We start from the raw sequence: 17,532 nt of genomic DNA, 5'->3' as shown, positions 1-17,532 counted from the left end.
CAACACATCGCGCGGCTACCATTCTGCGGTGCAACGACCAGCAAGATCGGCAGAGTCCTGAACCGGCAAGGAATCAGACCAGTCTTCCGGCCACCCAGGAAGATTAAAGAAATGCTGCGACCCGTGAAAGATAATCTTGGCCTGAGAGTACCGGGAATTTACAGCATTCCTTGCGTGTGTGGCAAAAGTTATGTGGGCCAGTCTATAAGAACTGTCGCCGATCGCAGTGTGGAACATCAGCGTCACCTGAAATACAGGTATCTAGAAAAATCAGCGGTGGCTGAGCACAGTTTGTTAAATAAACATAAGATTTTATTCGATGAAACAAGACTACTTGCTCACGCTTCAAACTATTGGGACTCTGTCATCAGGGAAGCAGTTGAAATTAGACTCTGTGAAAATAATTTCAACAGAGATTCCGGTTATGCACTCAGCAATGCATGGAAGCGCGCAATTGATATAGAAAGAGCGCAGAGGGAGACTTCTTACATTCCTCGCAGTTCTCCGCCTGTTGCGATGGATGGCGCTGCAAGCAACGCTGGATAAAGCGCGCAAACAAAATCTATGGATATAGAGGCCGCCACATCAGTACGCATCGGTTTCACCGTGACGTCATCCAGCCAATGAGAAGCCGTCCACTGCTTATAAAAGCGGAAGCCTCACCGGTCCACGACAGTCAGTTTTACCCCTGACGAAGATGGCGGAGGTAGTCATCGAAAGCTTGGGATTTTATCCAAATTTGACGCGGCAAGTAAACCGAGAACTTTTTATGCAAGGACTCCGTCGCGAAAGACTTCGTAGTCAAGCTTAGACTTAATGGCCAAGAAGACAAACAGGGAAAGTAAAGAAGCAAAATGTTTTAGCATAACATATGTGATCTGATGTGATCTCTCGTAGTTTAGCTAGTGACATTGTTCTGTTTGCTTTTTGGGCTGATAAATTTTGGCAACAAATGGAGCATCTTTATGGAGCAAATTTGAAAGTAGACATCAAAATCAATTTTATTAAGATAAAAATAATATATACAGAAAATAATTTATCCAAAAGGAATTAGTACATATTAACACTAAAGTCAATGAATCAGTTGAAGAGTTCTTGTGAGACATTGAATTTTCAGGCTGAGGGTTGGTCAGTGAGCATTGGAGGGATGCATGTTGAGCATTTCTAAGAGAGAGGAAACCATAATGGATCAGGAAACAGACTGTAGGGAAAAGTTTATTTATGACCATAGTGAAAATGAAAGGGAGTGAGCAGGCCATGAATGGAGTGGGTAAGATGTTTATCCAAGTGAATGGATGGTGGATGGATGAAGGAAGTTCCTTGCTGTGTTCCAAGGGATTTTAAAAGGTAGATAGGTAGAGGAGAGAGAGAGAGAGAGAGAGAGAGAGAGAGAGAGAAAGAGATGACGACGACGACGACGACGATGATGATAGGGGATTACCTCATGGGAAATTGGTAGATGACATTAGGAAACACATAGAAGCAATGTGGGTATGTATAATTGGAGACACTGTAATACAAGGAAAGGATTGGAGGTGGCATTTTTCCAATAGTGGGTGTCAAATCACCATGTCTCTTCAACTCTTGGGCTTGTAACAGTTTCATCTTAAATACGATTCACATGCAGTATTGATTGGTGATAAAAACTTTTCTGGTTTGTTATCAAAAAACAATTTTAATGAAGAGTTAACCTTTCTTTCCTGTGGGAAATGGGAAGGGGTGGGGGTGCAAGCAGAGACTGAAAGCAAGCTTCACTGAAATGTTACAGTTTCTTATTTAGACGTTACTTATTTATTATATAAATAATCCATTCAACAGAATGAGAGAACAGTGACTGTAATAATGTCTGTAAAAAATAATCAGCTTACAACATTTTAAATGTGTAATAACCTGCACTGCTTTTTTGTGACTACTATATTCAGCAAGCACTTTGTTTGTTTCCAGAGAAGTAAATGGTGATGCATCAGAGGCAGCCTTATTAAAGTGTATGGAACTTGCTTTGGGAGATGTAATGTCAATTCGAAAGCGCAACAAGAAAGTTTGTGAGATACCATTTAATTCGACTAACAAGTATCAGGTATCTATCCATGAAACAGAAGATGCGAATGATCCCCGTTACTTAATGGTTATGAAAGGAGCACCGGAACGTATTCTGGATAGATGTTCTACAATTTTTATTGGTGGTAAAGAGAAAGTCCTGGATGAAGAAATGAAGGAAGCTTTCAATAATGCATACCTTGAATTGGGTGGTCTAGGAGAACGTGTGCTTGGTAAGTAAAGCAAAATCCAAAGTTTGTGTAAAACTGTCATTTTGTTTTTTGATTCCGGAGAAAGGACATTTTTTAAATCTCTGTTACTATGCACTTTGCCTAATGTTCCTCCCAGGAGGTGGCAAAAACAGTGCATCCCTGCAACTATAACACAACAGCACAGTGTCTTTCCAACAACAAAGACATGACAACAATGAAGTGTATATGATTACATGTCATGGCTAAGGAAAATGTTATTGTGATCAGGCAGGCAGATCCATAGCAGTTACAAAGCTGAGTGTGAGAAAGTAACTGGAGGTTGCGTGATACCGACTTAATTTTATGCATAGTGGTTGTTGTTTGAACCATGAATGATTTTCCTTTGTTAAATATAAATATATTAGGAATGTTTCTCTCTCCTAATATGTATCTAGAAACAGTATGATTGCAGTTTTTCCCCCCTTGTAAAGCCCCTTTCTGTACAACATATGTTAATTATCACCTACAGTGAGGTACGCCTTTATCTTTAAATGTAACTAGTATTACTGTATAGTAAGCTTACTATTGATAGTAATAGTTTTTTTTAATATTTTGTCTGTATGGCTTAAGGTGATCATTAAGTTAACGTGATCATTAAGTTTCAGGTGTGCAGCCGCATAAATTCCACTTCTTTTGATATTTTGGTGGTATACTGTTTAGCTGGCTTTGAAGTGAGCACAAGGCTGACACTACAGTACTGGCGCCATACTTTTAAACTTTTCGATCTTGCCATGTGACCACTGACACACAGACTTTGATTGGGGGCAAAGAAGTACATGTATGCTTAGAGCTGTGACTATGTGGGTAGCTCTTGCTGGGAAGTCGATGCATCACTGTGAGATGCTCCATAGCGATATCTTTGTAAGTTTATTAAAGGAAGTGCCGAAGCTGAAACCCTTGTCTCTATTAATTAAATTTGTTGCCTAACAATTTCAAGTGCTTCTATCACTGTCAAGTCTCATAAAGATGAAATTGACATAATAATTTTGACATTTTGATACTACATAGTGACCAATGTAAATACAATGCTCTGCTATGGCCAATTTATTGTACTTTGATTCGGGTGTACCTGGAGTGTTCCATGCTTCCTTCAGGTGCTCTACAAGTCGTGTGTCCAGCCACCCCAGCCTTCCAAAGCATCAAACGGCCTTTAATGGAACCAAAGATGTCTACTACCTTTGATGGAGGGCAAAACATCACTTTTTCCTTGTGTTTGTTGATGATCCATACTATTTTAGATAGCTGTAAATCTATTTTTCCTTATGCCCATCTTTGATTTTATTCATCGTGCCTTACTTATCTGCTGTGCAGAATTCCTTTTGACTTCAAAACCTCCCTTTGAGTTGAAACTTGTCTTGCGGAGCGGTCTTGTCAGCAGTGATGTGTGCTGTGTGCTCTGCGCTGAACCAAAACATCCAAAAATGGAAAGTGTGCCTCCCTTTAGATTTCCATTGTAAGCTGGATTTATCCATGGATGGAATTCACATGATTTAAAAATTCTTGTAATTTATGTTCAACATGAGGCCACACTACAAATGCATTGTCAGCATATTTCCAAATGCAGGTTCCATTGTTATTTTGTTGAACTCCCCTGTAAACAAATGGGGACTACCCATGTTGACAGCCTCAGTCTGTTCAAAAAAATTGTTATTAAATAAACAGTATGTTGTGGTCTTTTAACATGTTTGAACAAAGCTGAAATCTCTCTATTAAATTTTTTGCCAATAAGAGAGGACGGTTCTGAAATAATTTACTTTATGAATGACACCATGTCAGAGCTCACAAATAGATCAGAACTGTTCAGTTTACGTGATTTTAGTTTGCTCAAGAAGTCCACAGAGTTGTGTGTATGATGAGCACTTTGTTCAAACATGTTATGACCTCAACAAATAACGGATTTTTTTAACAGATGATGGAATCACTATGGGCAGTCCCCTGTTGCCCTCCGTGTTGATGGAGGACTCTGAGGAAGAGGCTCTGGAATTTGCTAGCTTGAAGCCCACAGTGTTTTGGAGATCTGTTGGTACATTTACGAGGTGCGGCTAGAAAAAAACCGGACTGATGCTGGAGAAAACATTTATTTACAATTAATTACAATTTCATGTTATCTCCTTCAATGTACTCTCCTCCTCGGTCTCTACACCGCTCCATACGAATTTTCCACTGTTCATAGCAATGCTGCAGATCATTTTCGGTAAGTCCATACATTACTTCCGTCGCTTTTTCTTTTACTGCTTCAACAGTCTCAAATCTAGTTCCTTTCAAAGCTGACTTGACTTTAGGGAAAAGAAAAAAGTCACAGGGGGCCAAATCAGGTGAGTAGGGTGGATGATCTAAGATGGGAATGTTGTGTTTTGCCAAAAACGTCTTCACTGACAACGCACTGTGAGCTGGGGCATTGTCTTGGTGAAGGATCCGTGACTTTTTTCTCCACAAATCGTTCCGTTTTCTCCGTACTCGCTCACGTAGGGTAGCCAGGACGCTAATGTAGTAATGCTGATTCACTGTTTGTCCCTCTGGTACCCAATCAATGTGCACAATCCCTTTGATGTCAAAAAAAAGAAACAATCATCATTGCCTTGAATTTCGATTTTGACATTCGTGCTATTTTTTGTCGTGGAGAACCAGGAGTTTTCCAATGCATCGATTGGCGTTTAGTTTCGGGATCGTAAGTAAAAAACCATGATTCATCGCAAGTAATAACATTTTGTAAGAAGGTGGGATCACTTTCAATGTTTTCCAGGATGTCAGAACAAATCATTCTTCGGCGTTCCTTCTGTTCAATTGTGAGACACTTTGGAACCATTTTTGAACACACTTTGTTCATGTTGAAACTTTCATGAAGAATCTGCCGAACACTTTCCTTGTCAACTCCTGTTAACTCAGACACTGCTCTGATTGTTAAACGGCGATCTTGTCGAACAAGTTTACCGATTTTTTTCAATGTTTGCATCAGTTTTTGCTGACAATGGTCTGCCAGTGCGAGTCTCATCACTGGTGTCTTCGCGGCCATCTTTAAATCGTTTAAACCACTCAAACACTTGTGTTCGCGATAAACAATCATCGCCGTACACTTGTTGTAGCATTACAAACGTTTCACTTGCAGATTTTCCTAGTTTGAAACAAAATTTGATGTTAACACGCTGTTCTTTCTGTACACTCAACATTTTCCGACGCACAGACAAAACGTCAACTACTTAAAACAGACGCCACGGGCAGACTGAGTGCAGGAGGCAGATGAAACCCGAGCAGTAGGCGGAGCGAGAGTCAAGTGACAGGCCACGCAACTTTCAGCCTTATTGCATTCGTTTTATTGTTTCACCAGTACTAGTCCGGTTTTTTTCTAGCCACACCTCGTATAGTGTGACCCCATGGTGAAAATAAATTACAAGAATTTTTAAGTCATCTGAATTCTATCTATGGACGAATCCAGTTTATAATGGAAATTTAAAAGGAGGGATGACTTTCATTTTGGGATGTTTTGCTTCTACACAAGGATGATGGCACTTTGGGACTGAAGTGTATTGGAAATCGATGTATACGGATTTGAAGTCAATGGGTATTCTCCATAGTAGATACATGCTGTTCATCCACAGTAAACTGACGATTCATGCGGTGCCTGTTGGGAATGGCAGAAGGCATGTCATGCCCTGCATTAAGACTGCCAAGGGAAGAGAAATGGTGAGGGGAAGGCAGTGTCCACTGCTTGTTGCAGTGCTGGCTTTGTAATCCTTAATAATGTGTACAGTGGCACTTCATGTCTAGGTGCACTTTAATGTTAGCAGCACACAGAGATGAGGTGAATACCCTTCAACTAGTGCCAATTTTCCCCACTTTTGGCAGCAGTAATAAAATTGTCAAGTTATTTTGAACAAGCAGTAAGACACTACAAATGAAATTAAAGATGGGCCCAAGGAATGCAGAAGAAGATACAGGAAGATTTAAGTCCATGGCTTTCCTGTCAGATATGGGTAGCCTGTTATCAGAAATAGAACGGATTCTCAGCAAGCACAAAATAAAAGTTATTTTTAACTGTCCACCAAAAACACTCTTGGGCTCTGTTATGGATAATTTGATGCTTCAGAAGGCTCAGGTTTACAAGCTCTGCTGCAGGTGTGGCCTTTCTACATGGGAGATACAGATAGATAAATCATAATGTCCATGGAAGACACATGGAACACCTTAGGTGTAGCAAGCTCTTCCACCCCAATAATTTGGCTATGGTAGAGCATTGTACTGACACTGATCACTCTGTATTGCACAAAAACGTCGAAATTCTAGCACCAGCTTCATCATTTTGGAACTCTGTTGTGAAATAAGTAACTGAAATTCATTTGGCAACAAATTTTATTAACAGAGACACCAGTTTCAGCTGGTATTGGCCATGGAACCTGGCACTTTCTTTGTAATATTGCAAAGACATTGCACACAGCAGCTAAACAGTGGTATACATACTTCCCAGTGCAGATTGACAATGCAGCCATAGATCTAATTTGTGTGTATGTGCACTTCGCTGCCTTTTATCAGTGTCTCTGGTGCCTGAGTATCTGCAGCCACATGCACATTGGCGCGGTCAGTGAGTTTAAAAGGATGGAGCCAGTGCTTTAGCGTCAATCTTTTGGCTCACTTTGAAGATGACTGAACGATATATGGCTGAAATATTAGGAGAAGTGGAATTTATGTAGACACACACCTGAAATTTAATGGAGCAGTCATTACACTGTGAAAACAAATGAACATGCAAATTGTGCTCTTTATGACCAGTAGTTAATCCCTAAAGTTTTTCATTTGCCACATAGTGCTTTTTAATGATACAGAACTATGAAAAACATTGTTTGTTACAGTGGTACCAGAAAAAAAAAATGCTCCCACCAAAGCACACAAAAAGGAAAATATGTCCTGGGCAGAGTTACAGATGTAAAGGAAGGGAACTAGCTTTTCAACTTACCTGGCAGTTATAAAGATGTTTAATACAAAACAATGATATTAATATAATAGATGGAAACATTCCACGTGGGAAAAATATATCTAAAAACAAGGATGATGTAACTTACCAAACGAAAGCGCTGGCAGGTCGATAGACACACAAACATACACACAAAATTCAAGCTTTCACAACAAACTGTTGCCTCATCAGGAAAGAGGGAAGGAGAGGGAAAGACAAAAGGATGTGGGTTTTAAGGGAGAGGGTAAGGAGTCATTCCAATACGGGGAGCGGAAAGACTTACCTTAGGTGGAAAAAAGGACGGGTATACACTCGCACACACACACATATCCATCCACACGTATACAGACACAAGCAGACATATTTAAATGTGTCTGCTTGTGTCTGTATATGTGTGGATGGATATGTGTGTGTGTGCGAGTGTATACCCGTCCTTTTTTCCCCCTAAGGTAAGTCTTTCCGCTCCCAGGATTGGAATGACTCCTTACCCTCTCCCTTAAATCCCACATCCTTTCGTCTTTCCCTCTTTCCTGATGAGGCAACAGTTTGTTGCGAAAGCTTGAATTTTGTGTGTATGTTTGTGTTTGTTTGTGTGTCTATCGACCTGCCAGCGCTTTCGTTTGGTAAGTCACATCATCTTTGTTTTTAGATATATTTAATACAAAACATATTGACATAATCTCACACATGTCATTGAAGTTTAGGATACATGCAGCCCCACTCTGGGGTACTTCCTATTATACTACATACAGGAGGCAGCTACACGGGTAGCATGGGCTGTGTGGAAGGGGCTGGGTTGTTTTTTAGATTAGAGGGCCTCGGGGAACCACAGAAGGGACGTCCGTCTAAAAGCGGGCAGGTAAAACACAGTAAGGTAGTTGTAGAAACGATTGGCATTGCAGTTTTAAATTGGCGTAGCTATGTTGGGAAAGAACCCGAGCTCCAAGCCCTGATAGAAAGCACTGAAGCTCAAATAGTTGTAGGTACAGAGAGCTGCTAAAGCCGGAAATAAGTTCAGCTGAATTTTTTTCAAACAATCTAACAGTGTTCAGAAAGGATAGATTAAATACAGTCGGTGGTGGAGTATTTAGTATTTATTGCTGTCAGTGTAGTTTGCCTTGTAGCGAAATTGAAGTAGATAGTTCGTGTGAAATAGTATGGGTAGAGGTTATACCTGACAATTGGACTAAACTATCAATTGGATAGTTTTACCGACAAGCCCCCCCCCCACCCCCACCCCCCCCCCACCCCCCGACTCAGAAGATATAGTTGCTGAACAGTTCAAAGAAAACTTGAGTCTCATTTCAAGTAAGTACCCCACTCATACAATTACAGTCGGTGGTGACTTTAATCTACCCTCCGCATGCTGGAAAAATTACACGTTTAAAGCCGGTGGCAGGCATAAAATGTCATCCGAAATTGTACTGAATGCTTTCTCAGAAAATTATTTTGAACAATTAGTTCATGAGCCCACTCGAAGCATAAATGGTTGCGAAAGCATACTTGACCTTTTAGCAACAAATAATCCTGGACAAATAGTGAGTTGTGACGAATACAGGGATTAGCGACCACAAGGCAGTTGCTGCTAGGCTGAATACTGTAACACCTACAACCATCAAAAAGAACCGCAAAGTATATCTATTTAAAAAAAGCTGATAAAAATGCTCTTAACACCTTTTTAAGAGACATTCTTCACTCCTTACGATCTGATCATGTAAGTGTAGAAAAGTTGTGGAATGTTTTCAAAGAGATAGTATCGACAGAAATTGAGAGATATATACCACATAAATTAATAAGTGATGGTACTGATCCCCCATGGTACACAAAATGGAGCACATCGTTTTTGCAGAAGCAATGAAAAAAGCATGCCAAATTTAAAAGAACACAAAATCCCCAAGGTGACATATTAAACTGATAGTTCGGTAATTTTCACATCTGTCAACACCTGCTTTCTTTGGGATTGGAATTATTATATTCTTCTTGAAGTCTGAGGGTATTTCGCCTGTCTCATACATCTTGCTCACCAGATGGTAGAGTTTTGTCATGACTGGCTCTCCCAAGGCCGTCAGTAGTTCTAATGGAATGTTGTCTACTCCCGGGGCCTTGTTTCGACTCAGGTCTTTCTGTGCTCTGTCAAACACTTCACACAGTATCATATCTCCCATTTCATCTTCATCTACATCCTCTTCCATTTCCCTAATATTGTCCTCAAGTACATCACCCTTCTATAGACCCTCTATATACTCCTTCCACCTTTCTGCTTTCCCTTCTTTGCTTAGTACTGGGTTTCCATCTGAGCTCTTGATATTCATACAAGTGATTCTCTTATCTCCAAAGGTCTCTTTAATTTTCCTGTAGGCAGTATCTATCTTACCCATAGTGAGATAAGCCTCTACATCCTTACATTTGTCCTCTGTCCATCCCTGCTTAGCCATTTTGCACTTCCTGTCGATCTCATTTTTGAGACGTTTGTATTCCTTTTTGTCTGCTTCATTTATTGCATTTTTATATTTTCTCCTTTCATCAATTGAGTTCAATATTTCTTCTGTTACCCAAGGATTTCTACTAGCCCTCGTCTTTTTACCTACTTGATCCTCTGCTGCCTTCACTACTTCATCTCTCAAAGCTACCCATTCTTCTTCTACTGTATTTCTTTCCCCCATTCCTGTCAATTGTTCCCTTATGCTCTCCCTGAAACTCTGTACAACCTCTGGTTCTTTCAGTTTATCCAGGTCCCATCTCCTTAAATTCCCACCTTTTTGCAGTTTCTTCAGTTTTAATCTACAGTTCATAACCAACAGATTGTGGTCAGAGTCCACATCTGCCCCTGGAAATGTCTTACAATTTAAAACCTGGATCCTAAATCTCTGTCTTACCATTATATAATCTATCTGAAACCTGTCAGTATCTCCAGGATTCTTCCATGTATACAACCTTCTTTTATGATTCTTGAACCAAGTGTTAGCTATGATTAAGTTATGCTCTGTGCAAAATTCTACCAGACGGCTTCCTCTTTCATTTCTTAGCCCCAATCCATATTCACCTACTACGTTTCCTTCTCTCCCTCTTCCTACTATCAAATTCCAGTCCCCCATGACTATTAAATTTTCGTCTCCCTTCACTATCTGAATAATTTCTTTCATTTCATCATACATTTCCTCATCATCTGCAGAGCTAGTTGGCATATAAACTCGTACTATTGTAGTAGGCGTGGGCTTCGTGTCTGTCTTGGCCACAATAAGGCGTTCACTATGCTGTTTGTAGTAGCTTATCTGCACTCCTATGTTTTTATCCATTATTAAACTGACTCCTGCATTACCCCTATTTGACTTTGTGTTTATAACCCTGTATTCGCCTGACCAAAAGTCTTGTTCCTCCTGCCACCGAACTTCACTAATTCCTACTATATATAACTTTAACCTATCCATTTCCATTTTTAAATTTTCTAACCTACCTGCTCGATTAAGGGATCTGACATTCCGTGCTCCGATCCGTAGAATGCCAGTTTTCTTTCTCCTGATAACGACGTCCTTTTGAGTAGTCCCCGCCCGGAGATCTGAATGGGGGACTATTTTACCTCTGGGATATTTTACCCAAGAGGACGCCATCATCATTTAACCATACAGTAAAGCTGCATGCCCTCGGGAAAAATTACGGCTGTAGTTTCCCCTTGCTTTCAGCCGTTTGCAGTACCAGCACAGCAAGGCCATTTTGGTTAGTGTTACAAGGCCAGATCAGTCAATCATCCAGACTGTTGCCCCTGTGAGTACTGAAAAGGCTGCTGCCCCTCTTCAGGAACTACACGTTTGTCTGGCCTCTCAACAGATATCCCTCCGTTATGGTTGCACCTACGGTACGGCTATCTGTATGGCTGAGGCACGCAAGCCTCCCCACCAAAGGCAAGGTCCATGGTTCTTGGGGGGAAGATTGCTCCCATAGGGATTGCAAAGACGAGATTAGACCAATTATACAGCACAGACAGAGGCATTTAAACACTCATTTTTCTCATGCTGAATAGAATGGGAGAAGCCCCAACAACTGGTCCATTGGGATATACCCTGTGCCATAACTGCAGTGGTTTGCAGAGTATAAATGTAGCTGTGGAAGTAGGGGATGAGCTATGAGGACTGGCAGCACCAAGAAAAGCATTTCTGAAAAAGAAAAATTTGTTAGCACCGAATATAAATTTAGGTGTTACAAAGTCTTTTTTTCAGGATTTTTGTCTAACCATGTATGGAAGTGAAACATGAATGAAACAGAATAGAGACACTTTTGGAATGTGCTACAGAAGAATTCTGAAAACTAGGTGGGTAGCCCAGGTAATTACTGTAGAGGTATTAAATCGAATTGGGGAGAAAAAGAATTTGTGACTCAACTTGATTAAAAAATGACTTCAGTTCACAGGACACACAGTGAGGCATCAAGGAAACATCAGTTTGGCAAGTAGGGAAGTATGACGGGTAAAAATTGTAGCCTGAGGTCGAGTGATGGACACAATAGTGGAGTTCAAGTGGTTATAAGTTACAGTAGTTACGCAGAGATGAAGAGACTTGCACAGGATAGAGTAGTGTAGAGACTTGCATCAAATCAGTCTTTGAAGTGAAGATAACAACAACAAGCTGTAAATAACTTTGATTCTTTAACTGGTTCCTTTATCAAGGCCTAGATTCACTCCTTATTGTTGTTGATCTGAAGTAGTGCTTTGTTGCTAATGAGCCTAAATGGGAGTATGTTAAATCCTCATTACAAATAAAAACAAGGTATGATTATGTACAGAGAAACAAACTTATAATCATTTTACAATGTTCAGTTTTCAGAGATTTTTGATAATGTGCAATATTAATTTTTCCCTACTTTTTTCCACAGTTTGTCTAATTTTGACATTATTTCATAATTTTTTCAGGTTTCTGTGACTTTATGCTGCCAACAGACAAGTTTCCTCCTGGATTCAAGTTTGATGCTGATGATCCTAATTTTCCCCTAAATGGACTTCGTTTTGTTGGGCTTATGTCAATGATTGATCCACCTCGTGCAGCTGTACCTGATGCTGTTGCAAAGTGTCGTTCTGCTGGTATAAAAGTTATCATGGTGACTGGTGATCATCCCATCACTGCCAAGGCTATTGCTAAATCTGTTGGAATCATCTCTGAAGGTCTGTACAGTATTTATATTTTCTGGCGAATTGGAAAAAGAATGTAAAAGTAACTGATTTGCAATATTAATGTAGATGACTTATTTCTACGATTATGCGTCTTATCCCAAATCCATCCTGCATTGAGATTAAAGCTTTCTCTTCTATCATTGGTGTATTTTCTCTCTCTTTGCGTTACTCATCCGCTTCTATTTTTGTTTTCTACTTTCCTTCTCATCTGCTAATCCTTCCCTGTTATTTATCACTCTTCCTCTGACCAGTAAACTACTTCTCTGTCTGTCAACTTTCTTTTCTACTGTTGTCGTATGTTTCTTGTAGATGTGGTTACTCACATTCGATAAGAATGAAATGAGAAAATTCCTTGATGTTAAATTCCCCACTTACTTATTGCTATGGATATTATAATTGTTGTTATTATTATTACTATTATTATTATTGTTATATACTGATAGTGTACTTTACAAATTGTAATATTTATTCACCGTGGAAGTCTGGTGAGAAAGGACCTGAAGGCTGCGAGCTCCTTTTTTCTCAGTGTAAAGCAACTCACTACTGCATAAAAGTTAATATTCTATTGCCTGTCATCAGAACGACCATCTGAAGAGTGGCATTGAAACTAAAATTGACCACCATACATTGTGCTCAGTGACAGTCGAAAACAAAAGAGAACAACAAAATAATAATCATGGCACTAATACTTTTACCTTGTTGTTGATTTTGATGAAACTATGTAATTATTTTACTGTAGCAACCAGATTCATATGTCTACATACATTTAATAATATTGTGAGATAAGAGTGTGCTGTTTCACGGCATTCACTCAGCCCCAAGCTAGTGTCTCCTGTAAGTCATAGTCGAACTTTCGTATTTGACGTTAGCCAACAACACGAAAAAATTATATCTTCCTTCTTTGCTAGTGAAATTATTCACTGCCCTTAAATCAATCCTTTACTGCTAATTTGCCATGGGGAAAGCTAATTTATTTGTTTGCTAATAAATTTTAAAGACATATCCTCCACAAAGGAAGAAAACTGTGCACTGTTGCGATTTTATGCAACCTTTCTCTGATTAATTTTATATTTCTGACTGGTACGTAATGTATATTATTATTCATTTTTGAAATAATGTGATCAAGATAATGTCAGAAAATAATCCCAGAAATGCGTTCTGCCTGGAGTTGGAGAAAAATTCAGTTCTACATCTACTTGTATTGGTACGCAACTTCCTACACCGTACGCTGCAGCAGTATAACAAACGTGATAAGGAAGGATAATTCACTTCTTTATTTTATATATTTTTTAAAATCACAGTTACTATGGATAATTACATAACTTCTTTGTAGTATTACACCAGAGAGAGAGAGAGAGAGAGAAGGGGGGGGGGGAGGGAAAGTACAATGTTTGTTAATAACCAACAAAGCGGTTTATATATTTTTTGTAATTGTTCACTTTCTTTAACTTAACACAACAGTGTCAACTAAGGACATTATTCTTTGCATCTCATTGTATTCTTTTTAGTTGTAATACTTGTTTCTCTGATTTATGTTGAGATAACACATTGCCATCTGCCAATCCCTAATAACACAATGTTCTCTCCGCTTCCATTAGAGGTTCCCATTTTTGCCAACACAAGGTGCCACAAGTGTGCCCTTTTCTGTATTGCTTGTCTGGTGTGAATCGTGTTGCTTTAAAGAAAAGCAGTTATGTATTCAGATACCAGAAACTAGTCTCATTGGAGTTCTCATACATGAAAAAAGTAAATGATTCATAAACTTAAATCAGATTATTTTAAACATTTTGTGTGGGAAACTATAGCCTGTTGACACGGATAAATGTAAAGAAAAAATTAAATAGTTAAAATAAATGTGAGCTATCCATGCTGCTCCCTCAAAAGACCTTAATCTTGCCAGCTGAAATAAACACTCAAATATTGTTTCACCACTATAAATTGACCCTTCATTTGATGGCTCGCGGAAATTGCAGGAGGTCATGCCTTGCCCCAGCATGCATTAAGACAGCATTGAGGAGAGGAGCAGTGAAGGGAAGGCAGTACCTTCCCCTGCCAGCAGTGCTGGAACCATTATTAATATTTTGTACTCGTATTAAAGCAGAGGTGACACAAAAATATTGGCAGTGGTTGGAAACAAATGAGTGTCTTCCAGGTAGTGCCGATTTTCTCTGCTACTGACAGCACAGTAAAAAGGGTCAACTTATCATGGCCATGCTTTAAATAAATAACTGCGTTGATATGCTCCTTTTGTAGTTTAGTCTTCACCATTGATGGATAATGATATGAAGGTCATTAGTTTAATGCACAGTTGATCGCTTCCAATTTGTAAGTGATGGAAAGGTCAGGGATGAGATCCACTCAGCCTTGGAAAATCAAATGAGAATCTTCCAATGTAAATAAATAGTGAAACTGTCTGTCAAAATCTGAATTGGAGTGAAACTGAAAGGCTTGCACCAGGCTGATCACCATCATTTCTTTTAGTAATAAAAACGTAGTTTTAAGTTAATTTCAAACTGTCCATTCATATGGAAAAGTAACTGCACATACATCACATCAATTTGAATTGTGGTTGTTAATATTACACAATTCCAAAATTGTGAAACAGCTTTAATGTTGCAGCGACTGATTCGTAATGAATGAGATCGCTGTAGAAAATATTTGCACAAAAATAGCTCAGTTATGGAAGTGCTACCTTGATGTGTTAATTCTGAACTTCATGATTTTCCTTAGGGTAACTACTCTCCTAGACGTATTTTTGTCTCTCCGACATCAAGGTAATCCTCTTCCACCTGCAAACTGTGTGCATAAGCTTAGGAAAGTAACCATTAAAGTTAGGGGTTCTAAGCTTTTTGATTCATCCCATACTCTCAAATATAAAGAAATATCACCGAGATGTGTCATCAAGGGAGACACTAACCTGGGCCTTCTACCAGTCTGGAATGGGACAACGTACCTGTAGTCAAACTGTTGAAAACACAGTTCTCAGTTGTGAAAGTACCAAATGTACAGTCTGCAGAGGCATGTGAGAGAGATATGACAGGACAGTTTCCTCTGTGCATATATGATGCTTAATTTATTGATAACTGATTCATTATTTTTTTAAATTGTGCCAGAGTAAGATTTAATAAAATAAAGCTAATTTTGTGAACTTTAATCTTAATCACACCTCCATTTCCAGGCAATGAAACTGTGGAAGATATTGCACAACGATTAAACATTCCAGTGTCAGAAGTTAATCCTCGTGAAGCAAAAGCAGCTGTGGTTCATGGTACAGAACTACGTGACCTTAATTCTGATCAGCTAGATGAGATCCTCAGGTACGTATCACTAGTTCATCATCAAGGAATAACATTCTTGTGAAGTATGCTTAATAGTGTTACAGTTCCATGATGAACAGGAGCCTACTAATTTTTCGCATTGCTTTTTACTTTTCAAAGAAAAATTCATTTGAAAGTCTTTGAAGGTTGAGAAATTTATGAAATGAAAAAAAGATTTCTGCCTCAGTTGTTGTTTACTGATTATGAGGAAACAGTTATCCAAGGAGAGTTGTTTCTTTCAGTAATAATCAGGGAAGTATTTACTGAGAAAAAGACTAAGTAGTGCTAAGTCTATGACTAATCTGTCAAGTTTAACTGAACATTTTATTGCTGTTTGTGTGTGTGTGTGTGTGTGTGTGTGTGTGTGTGTGTGCTTGGGGGTGCAGGTGTGCGTGTTTTGAGGGAAAAAAAAAAAAAATTCGATCCACTTGACCGATGGAAGTATGTCCTAGAAACCAAGTGATACGTGTAAGGAAACTTAGTACTCATCGGTTCTTCCACATAGTTGTCTATGGCTCCATAATTCCTGTTCCACATAAAATACGATGTTTTGGAGATGGTAAGAGCAAAAAGAGCATTAGGTGTAAGAGAAGCACAAATTTCAGAGGATTTGTCAGAAACTTTTATTCAAGTTCCACATTATTGTATGCATTGAGCAGTGTTTGCGTGCGTGGTAGAAGAGGGTCATTAAAAAGACAGAAATAAAATAATATAAAATCAAGGATGTAGTAACAACAATATGAAAAGATGACTACCCCACAACATAGAGTTGGTGTTGACTTGAAGAGAGACATCCACCAAATATAGGAAAATCACATACATTCACACAAACACAACTCACACACAAATGGTCATTCTCCAGGTGTTGAGGCTCCCACCTTAGCACCTGAAGACAAAAGTAGCCACGTGTGTGCGCTTGCGTGTGTGCGTACGTATACACACATGTAAATTTTTCTTTAAATCTATGTCTCATGATGGACTCAGCCAGCTAGCTGAATATATTTAGAACTCTTTTTCATTGTGTTTGTCTGTGAGTCAGCGCTGCCTCTGTGTGGGGAGTAGCCATCCATCCTTTGCGTATTATTGTCAGATGACAGAAACCATCTTCATATACTTAAAGCAGTAAGCTTTTTGTCCTATTGCCAACTTCAGATACTACACATTGTTAGTCTTTCCGTCTTATCTTCAGCCTGCTCTCTCTGATAAAGCCCATAATATGATATGTGACTGACTGCAGCACTCATTTGTTCTACACGAGAAGTCCACTTATAGCAATTCCTCATGATGATGTCATTTAAATGGCGTGAAGTAGTCTTGTATCCTCCTTAGGTCACTTTTTTGTCCCCATTACACCAATTATCGGTTGAAGAAAACACAATTCCTTTCTTGCAAGGACCTATTTTTCCTCACCATAGTTACCATCAAAGTGTGAATAGCTACAACCTGTTCAGTATGTGCCCCTACTAGATGATTATCTGATTTTAGTTTCAGGTGCTGAAATTGCATTACAGAGTGTTCTTTTACTTCTGTCTGTGAGACCAAAAAAATTTTTTCATTCCTTAGGCTTTGGCCAACATGACCATCATCAGAGCTGTTTTAAAACATGTCCTAATGTAATGAAGCCACAGTGGCATTGTAAAAAAATACACACAAAACTAGCTTAGCAGTGTCACACATTTTTGAAATCCCTTGTAAATTAGGCAACAGGGCCTGCAGTGTCATCCTCCTAACAACACTACTGTTCATAAGAAACTTTTAGTACTGTTATGAACAGTAACATTGTTAACAGTATGACTGCCAGAACTGTGGACTAGTTTTATG

At 39.1% G+C, this 17,532-nt stretch overlaps 1 protein-coding gene across 8 annotated transcripts in view; it reads left to right on the top strand.

Moving 5' to 3' along the window:
• Positions 1–17,532, top strand: part of LOC126257182 (sodium/potassium-transporting ATPase subunit alpha) — a 603,371-nt gene that overhangs the window by 547,778 nt on the left and 38,061 nt on the right. For all 8 annotated transcript variants that reach the window (XM_049955547.1, XM_049955549.1, XM_049955545.1 and 5 more), the window contains 3 exons: positions 1,945–2,270; positions 12,137–12,385; positions 15,573–15,711. In XM_049955547.1, the coding sequence (XP_049811504.1) occupies positions 1,945–2,270; positions 12,137–12,385; positions 15,573–15,711 (714 nt within the window). The remainder of the gene's footprint in view (positions 1–1,944; positions 2,271–12,136; positions 12,386–15,572; positions 15,712–17,532) is intronic.

The sequence above is a fragment of the Schistocerca nitens genome, chromosome 1 (assembly GCF_023898315.1).
Source record: "Schistocerca nitens isolate TAMUIC-IGC-003100 chromosome 1, iqSchNite1.1, whole genome shotgun sequence".
In the NCBI taxonomy this organism is placed as follows: domain Eukaryota; kingdom Metazoa; phylum Arthropoda; class Insecta; order Orthoptera; family Acrididae; genus Schistocerca; species Schistocerca nitens.
Note: the sequence above shows the minus strand (reverse complement) of the source record. Positions and strands in the feature narration are given on the sequence as shown.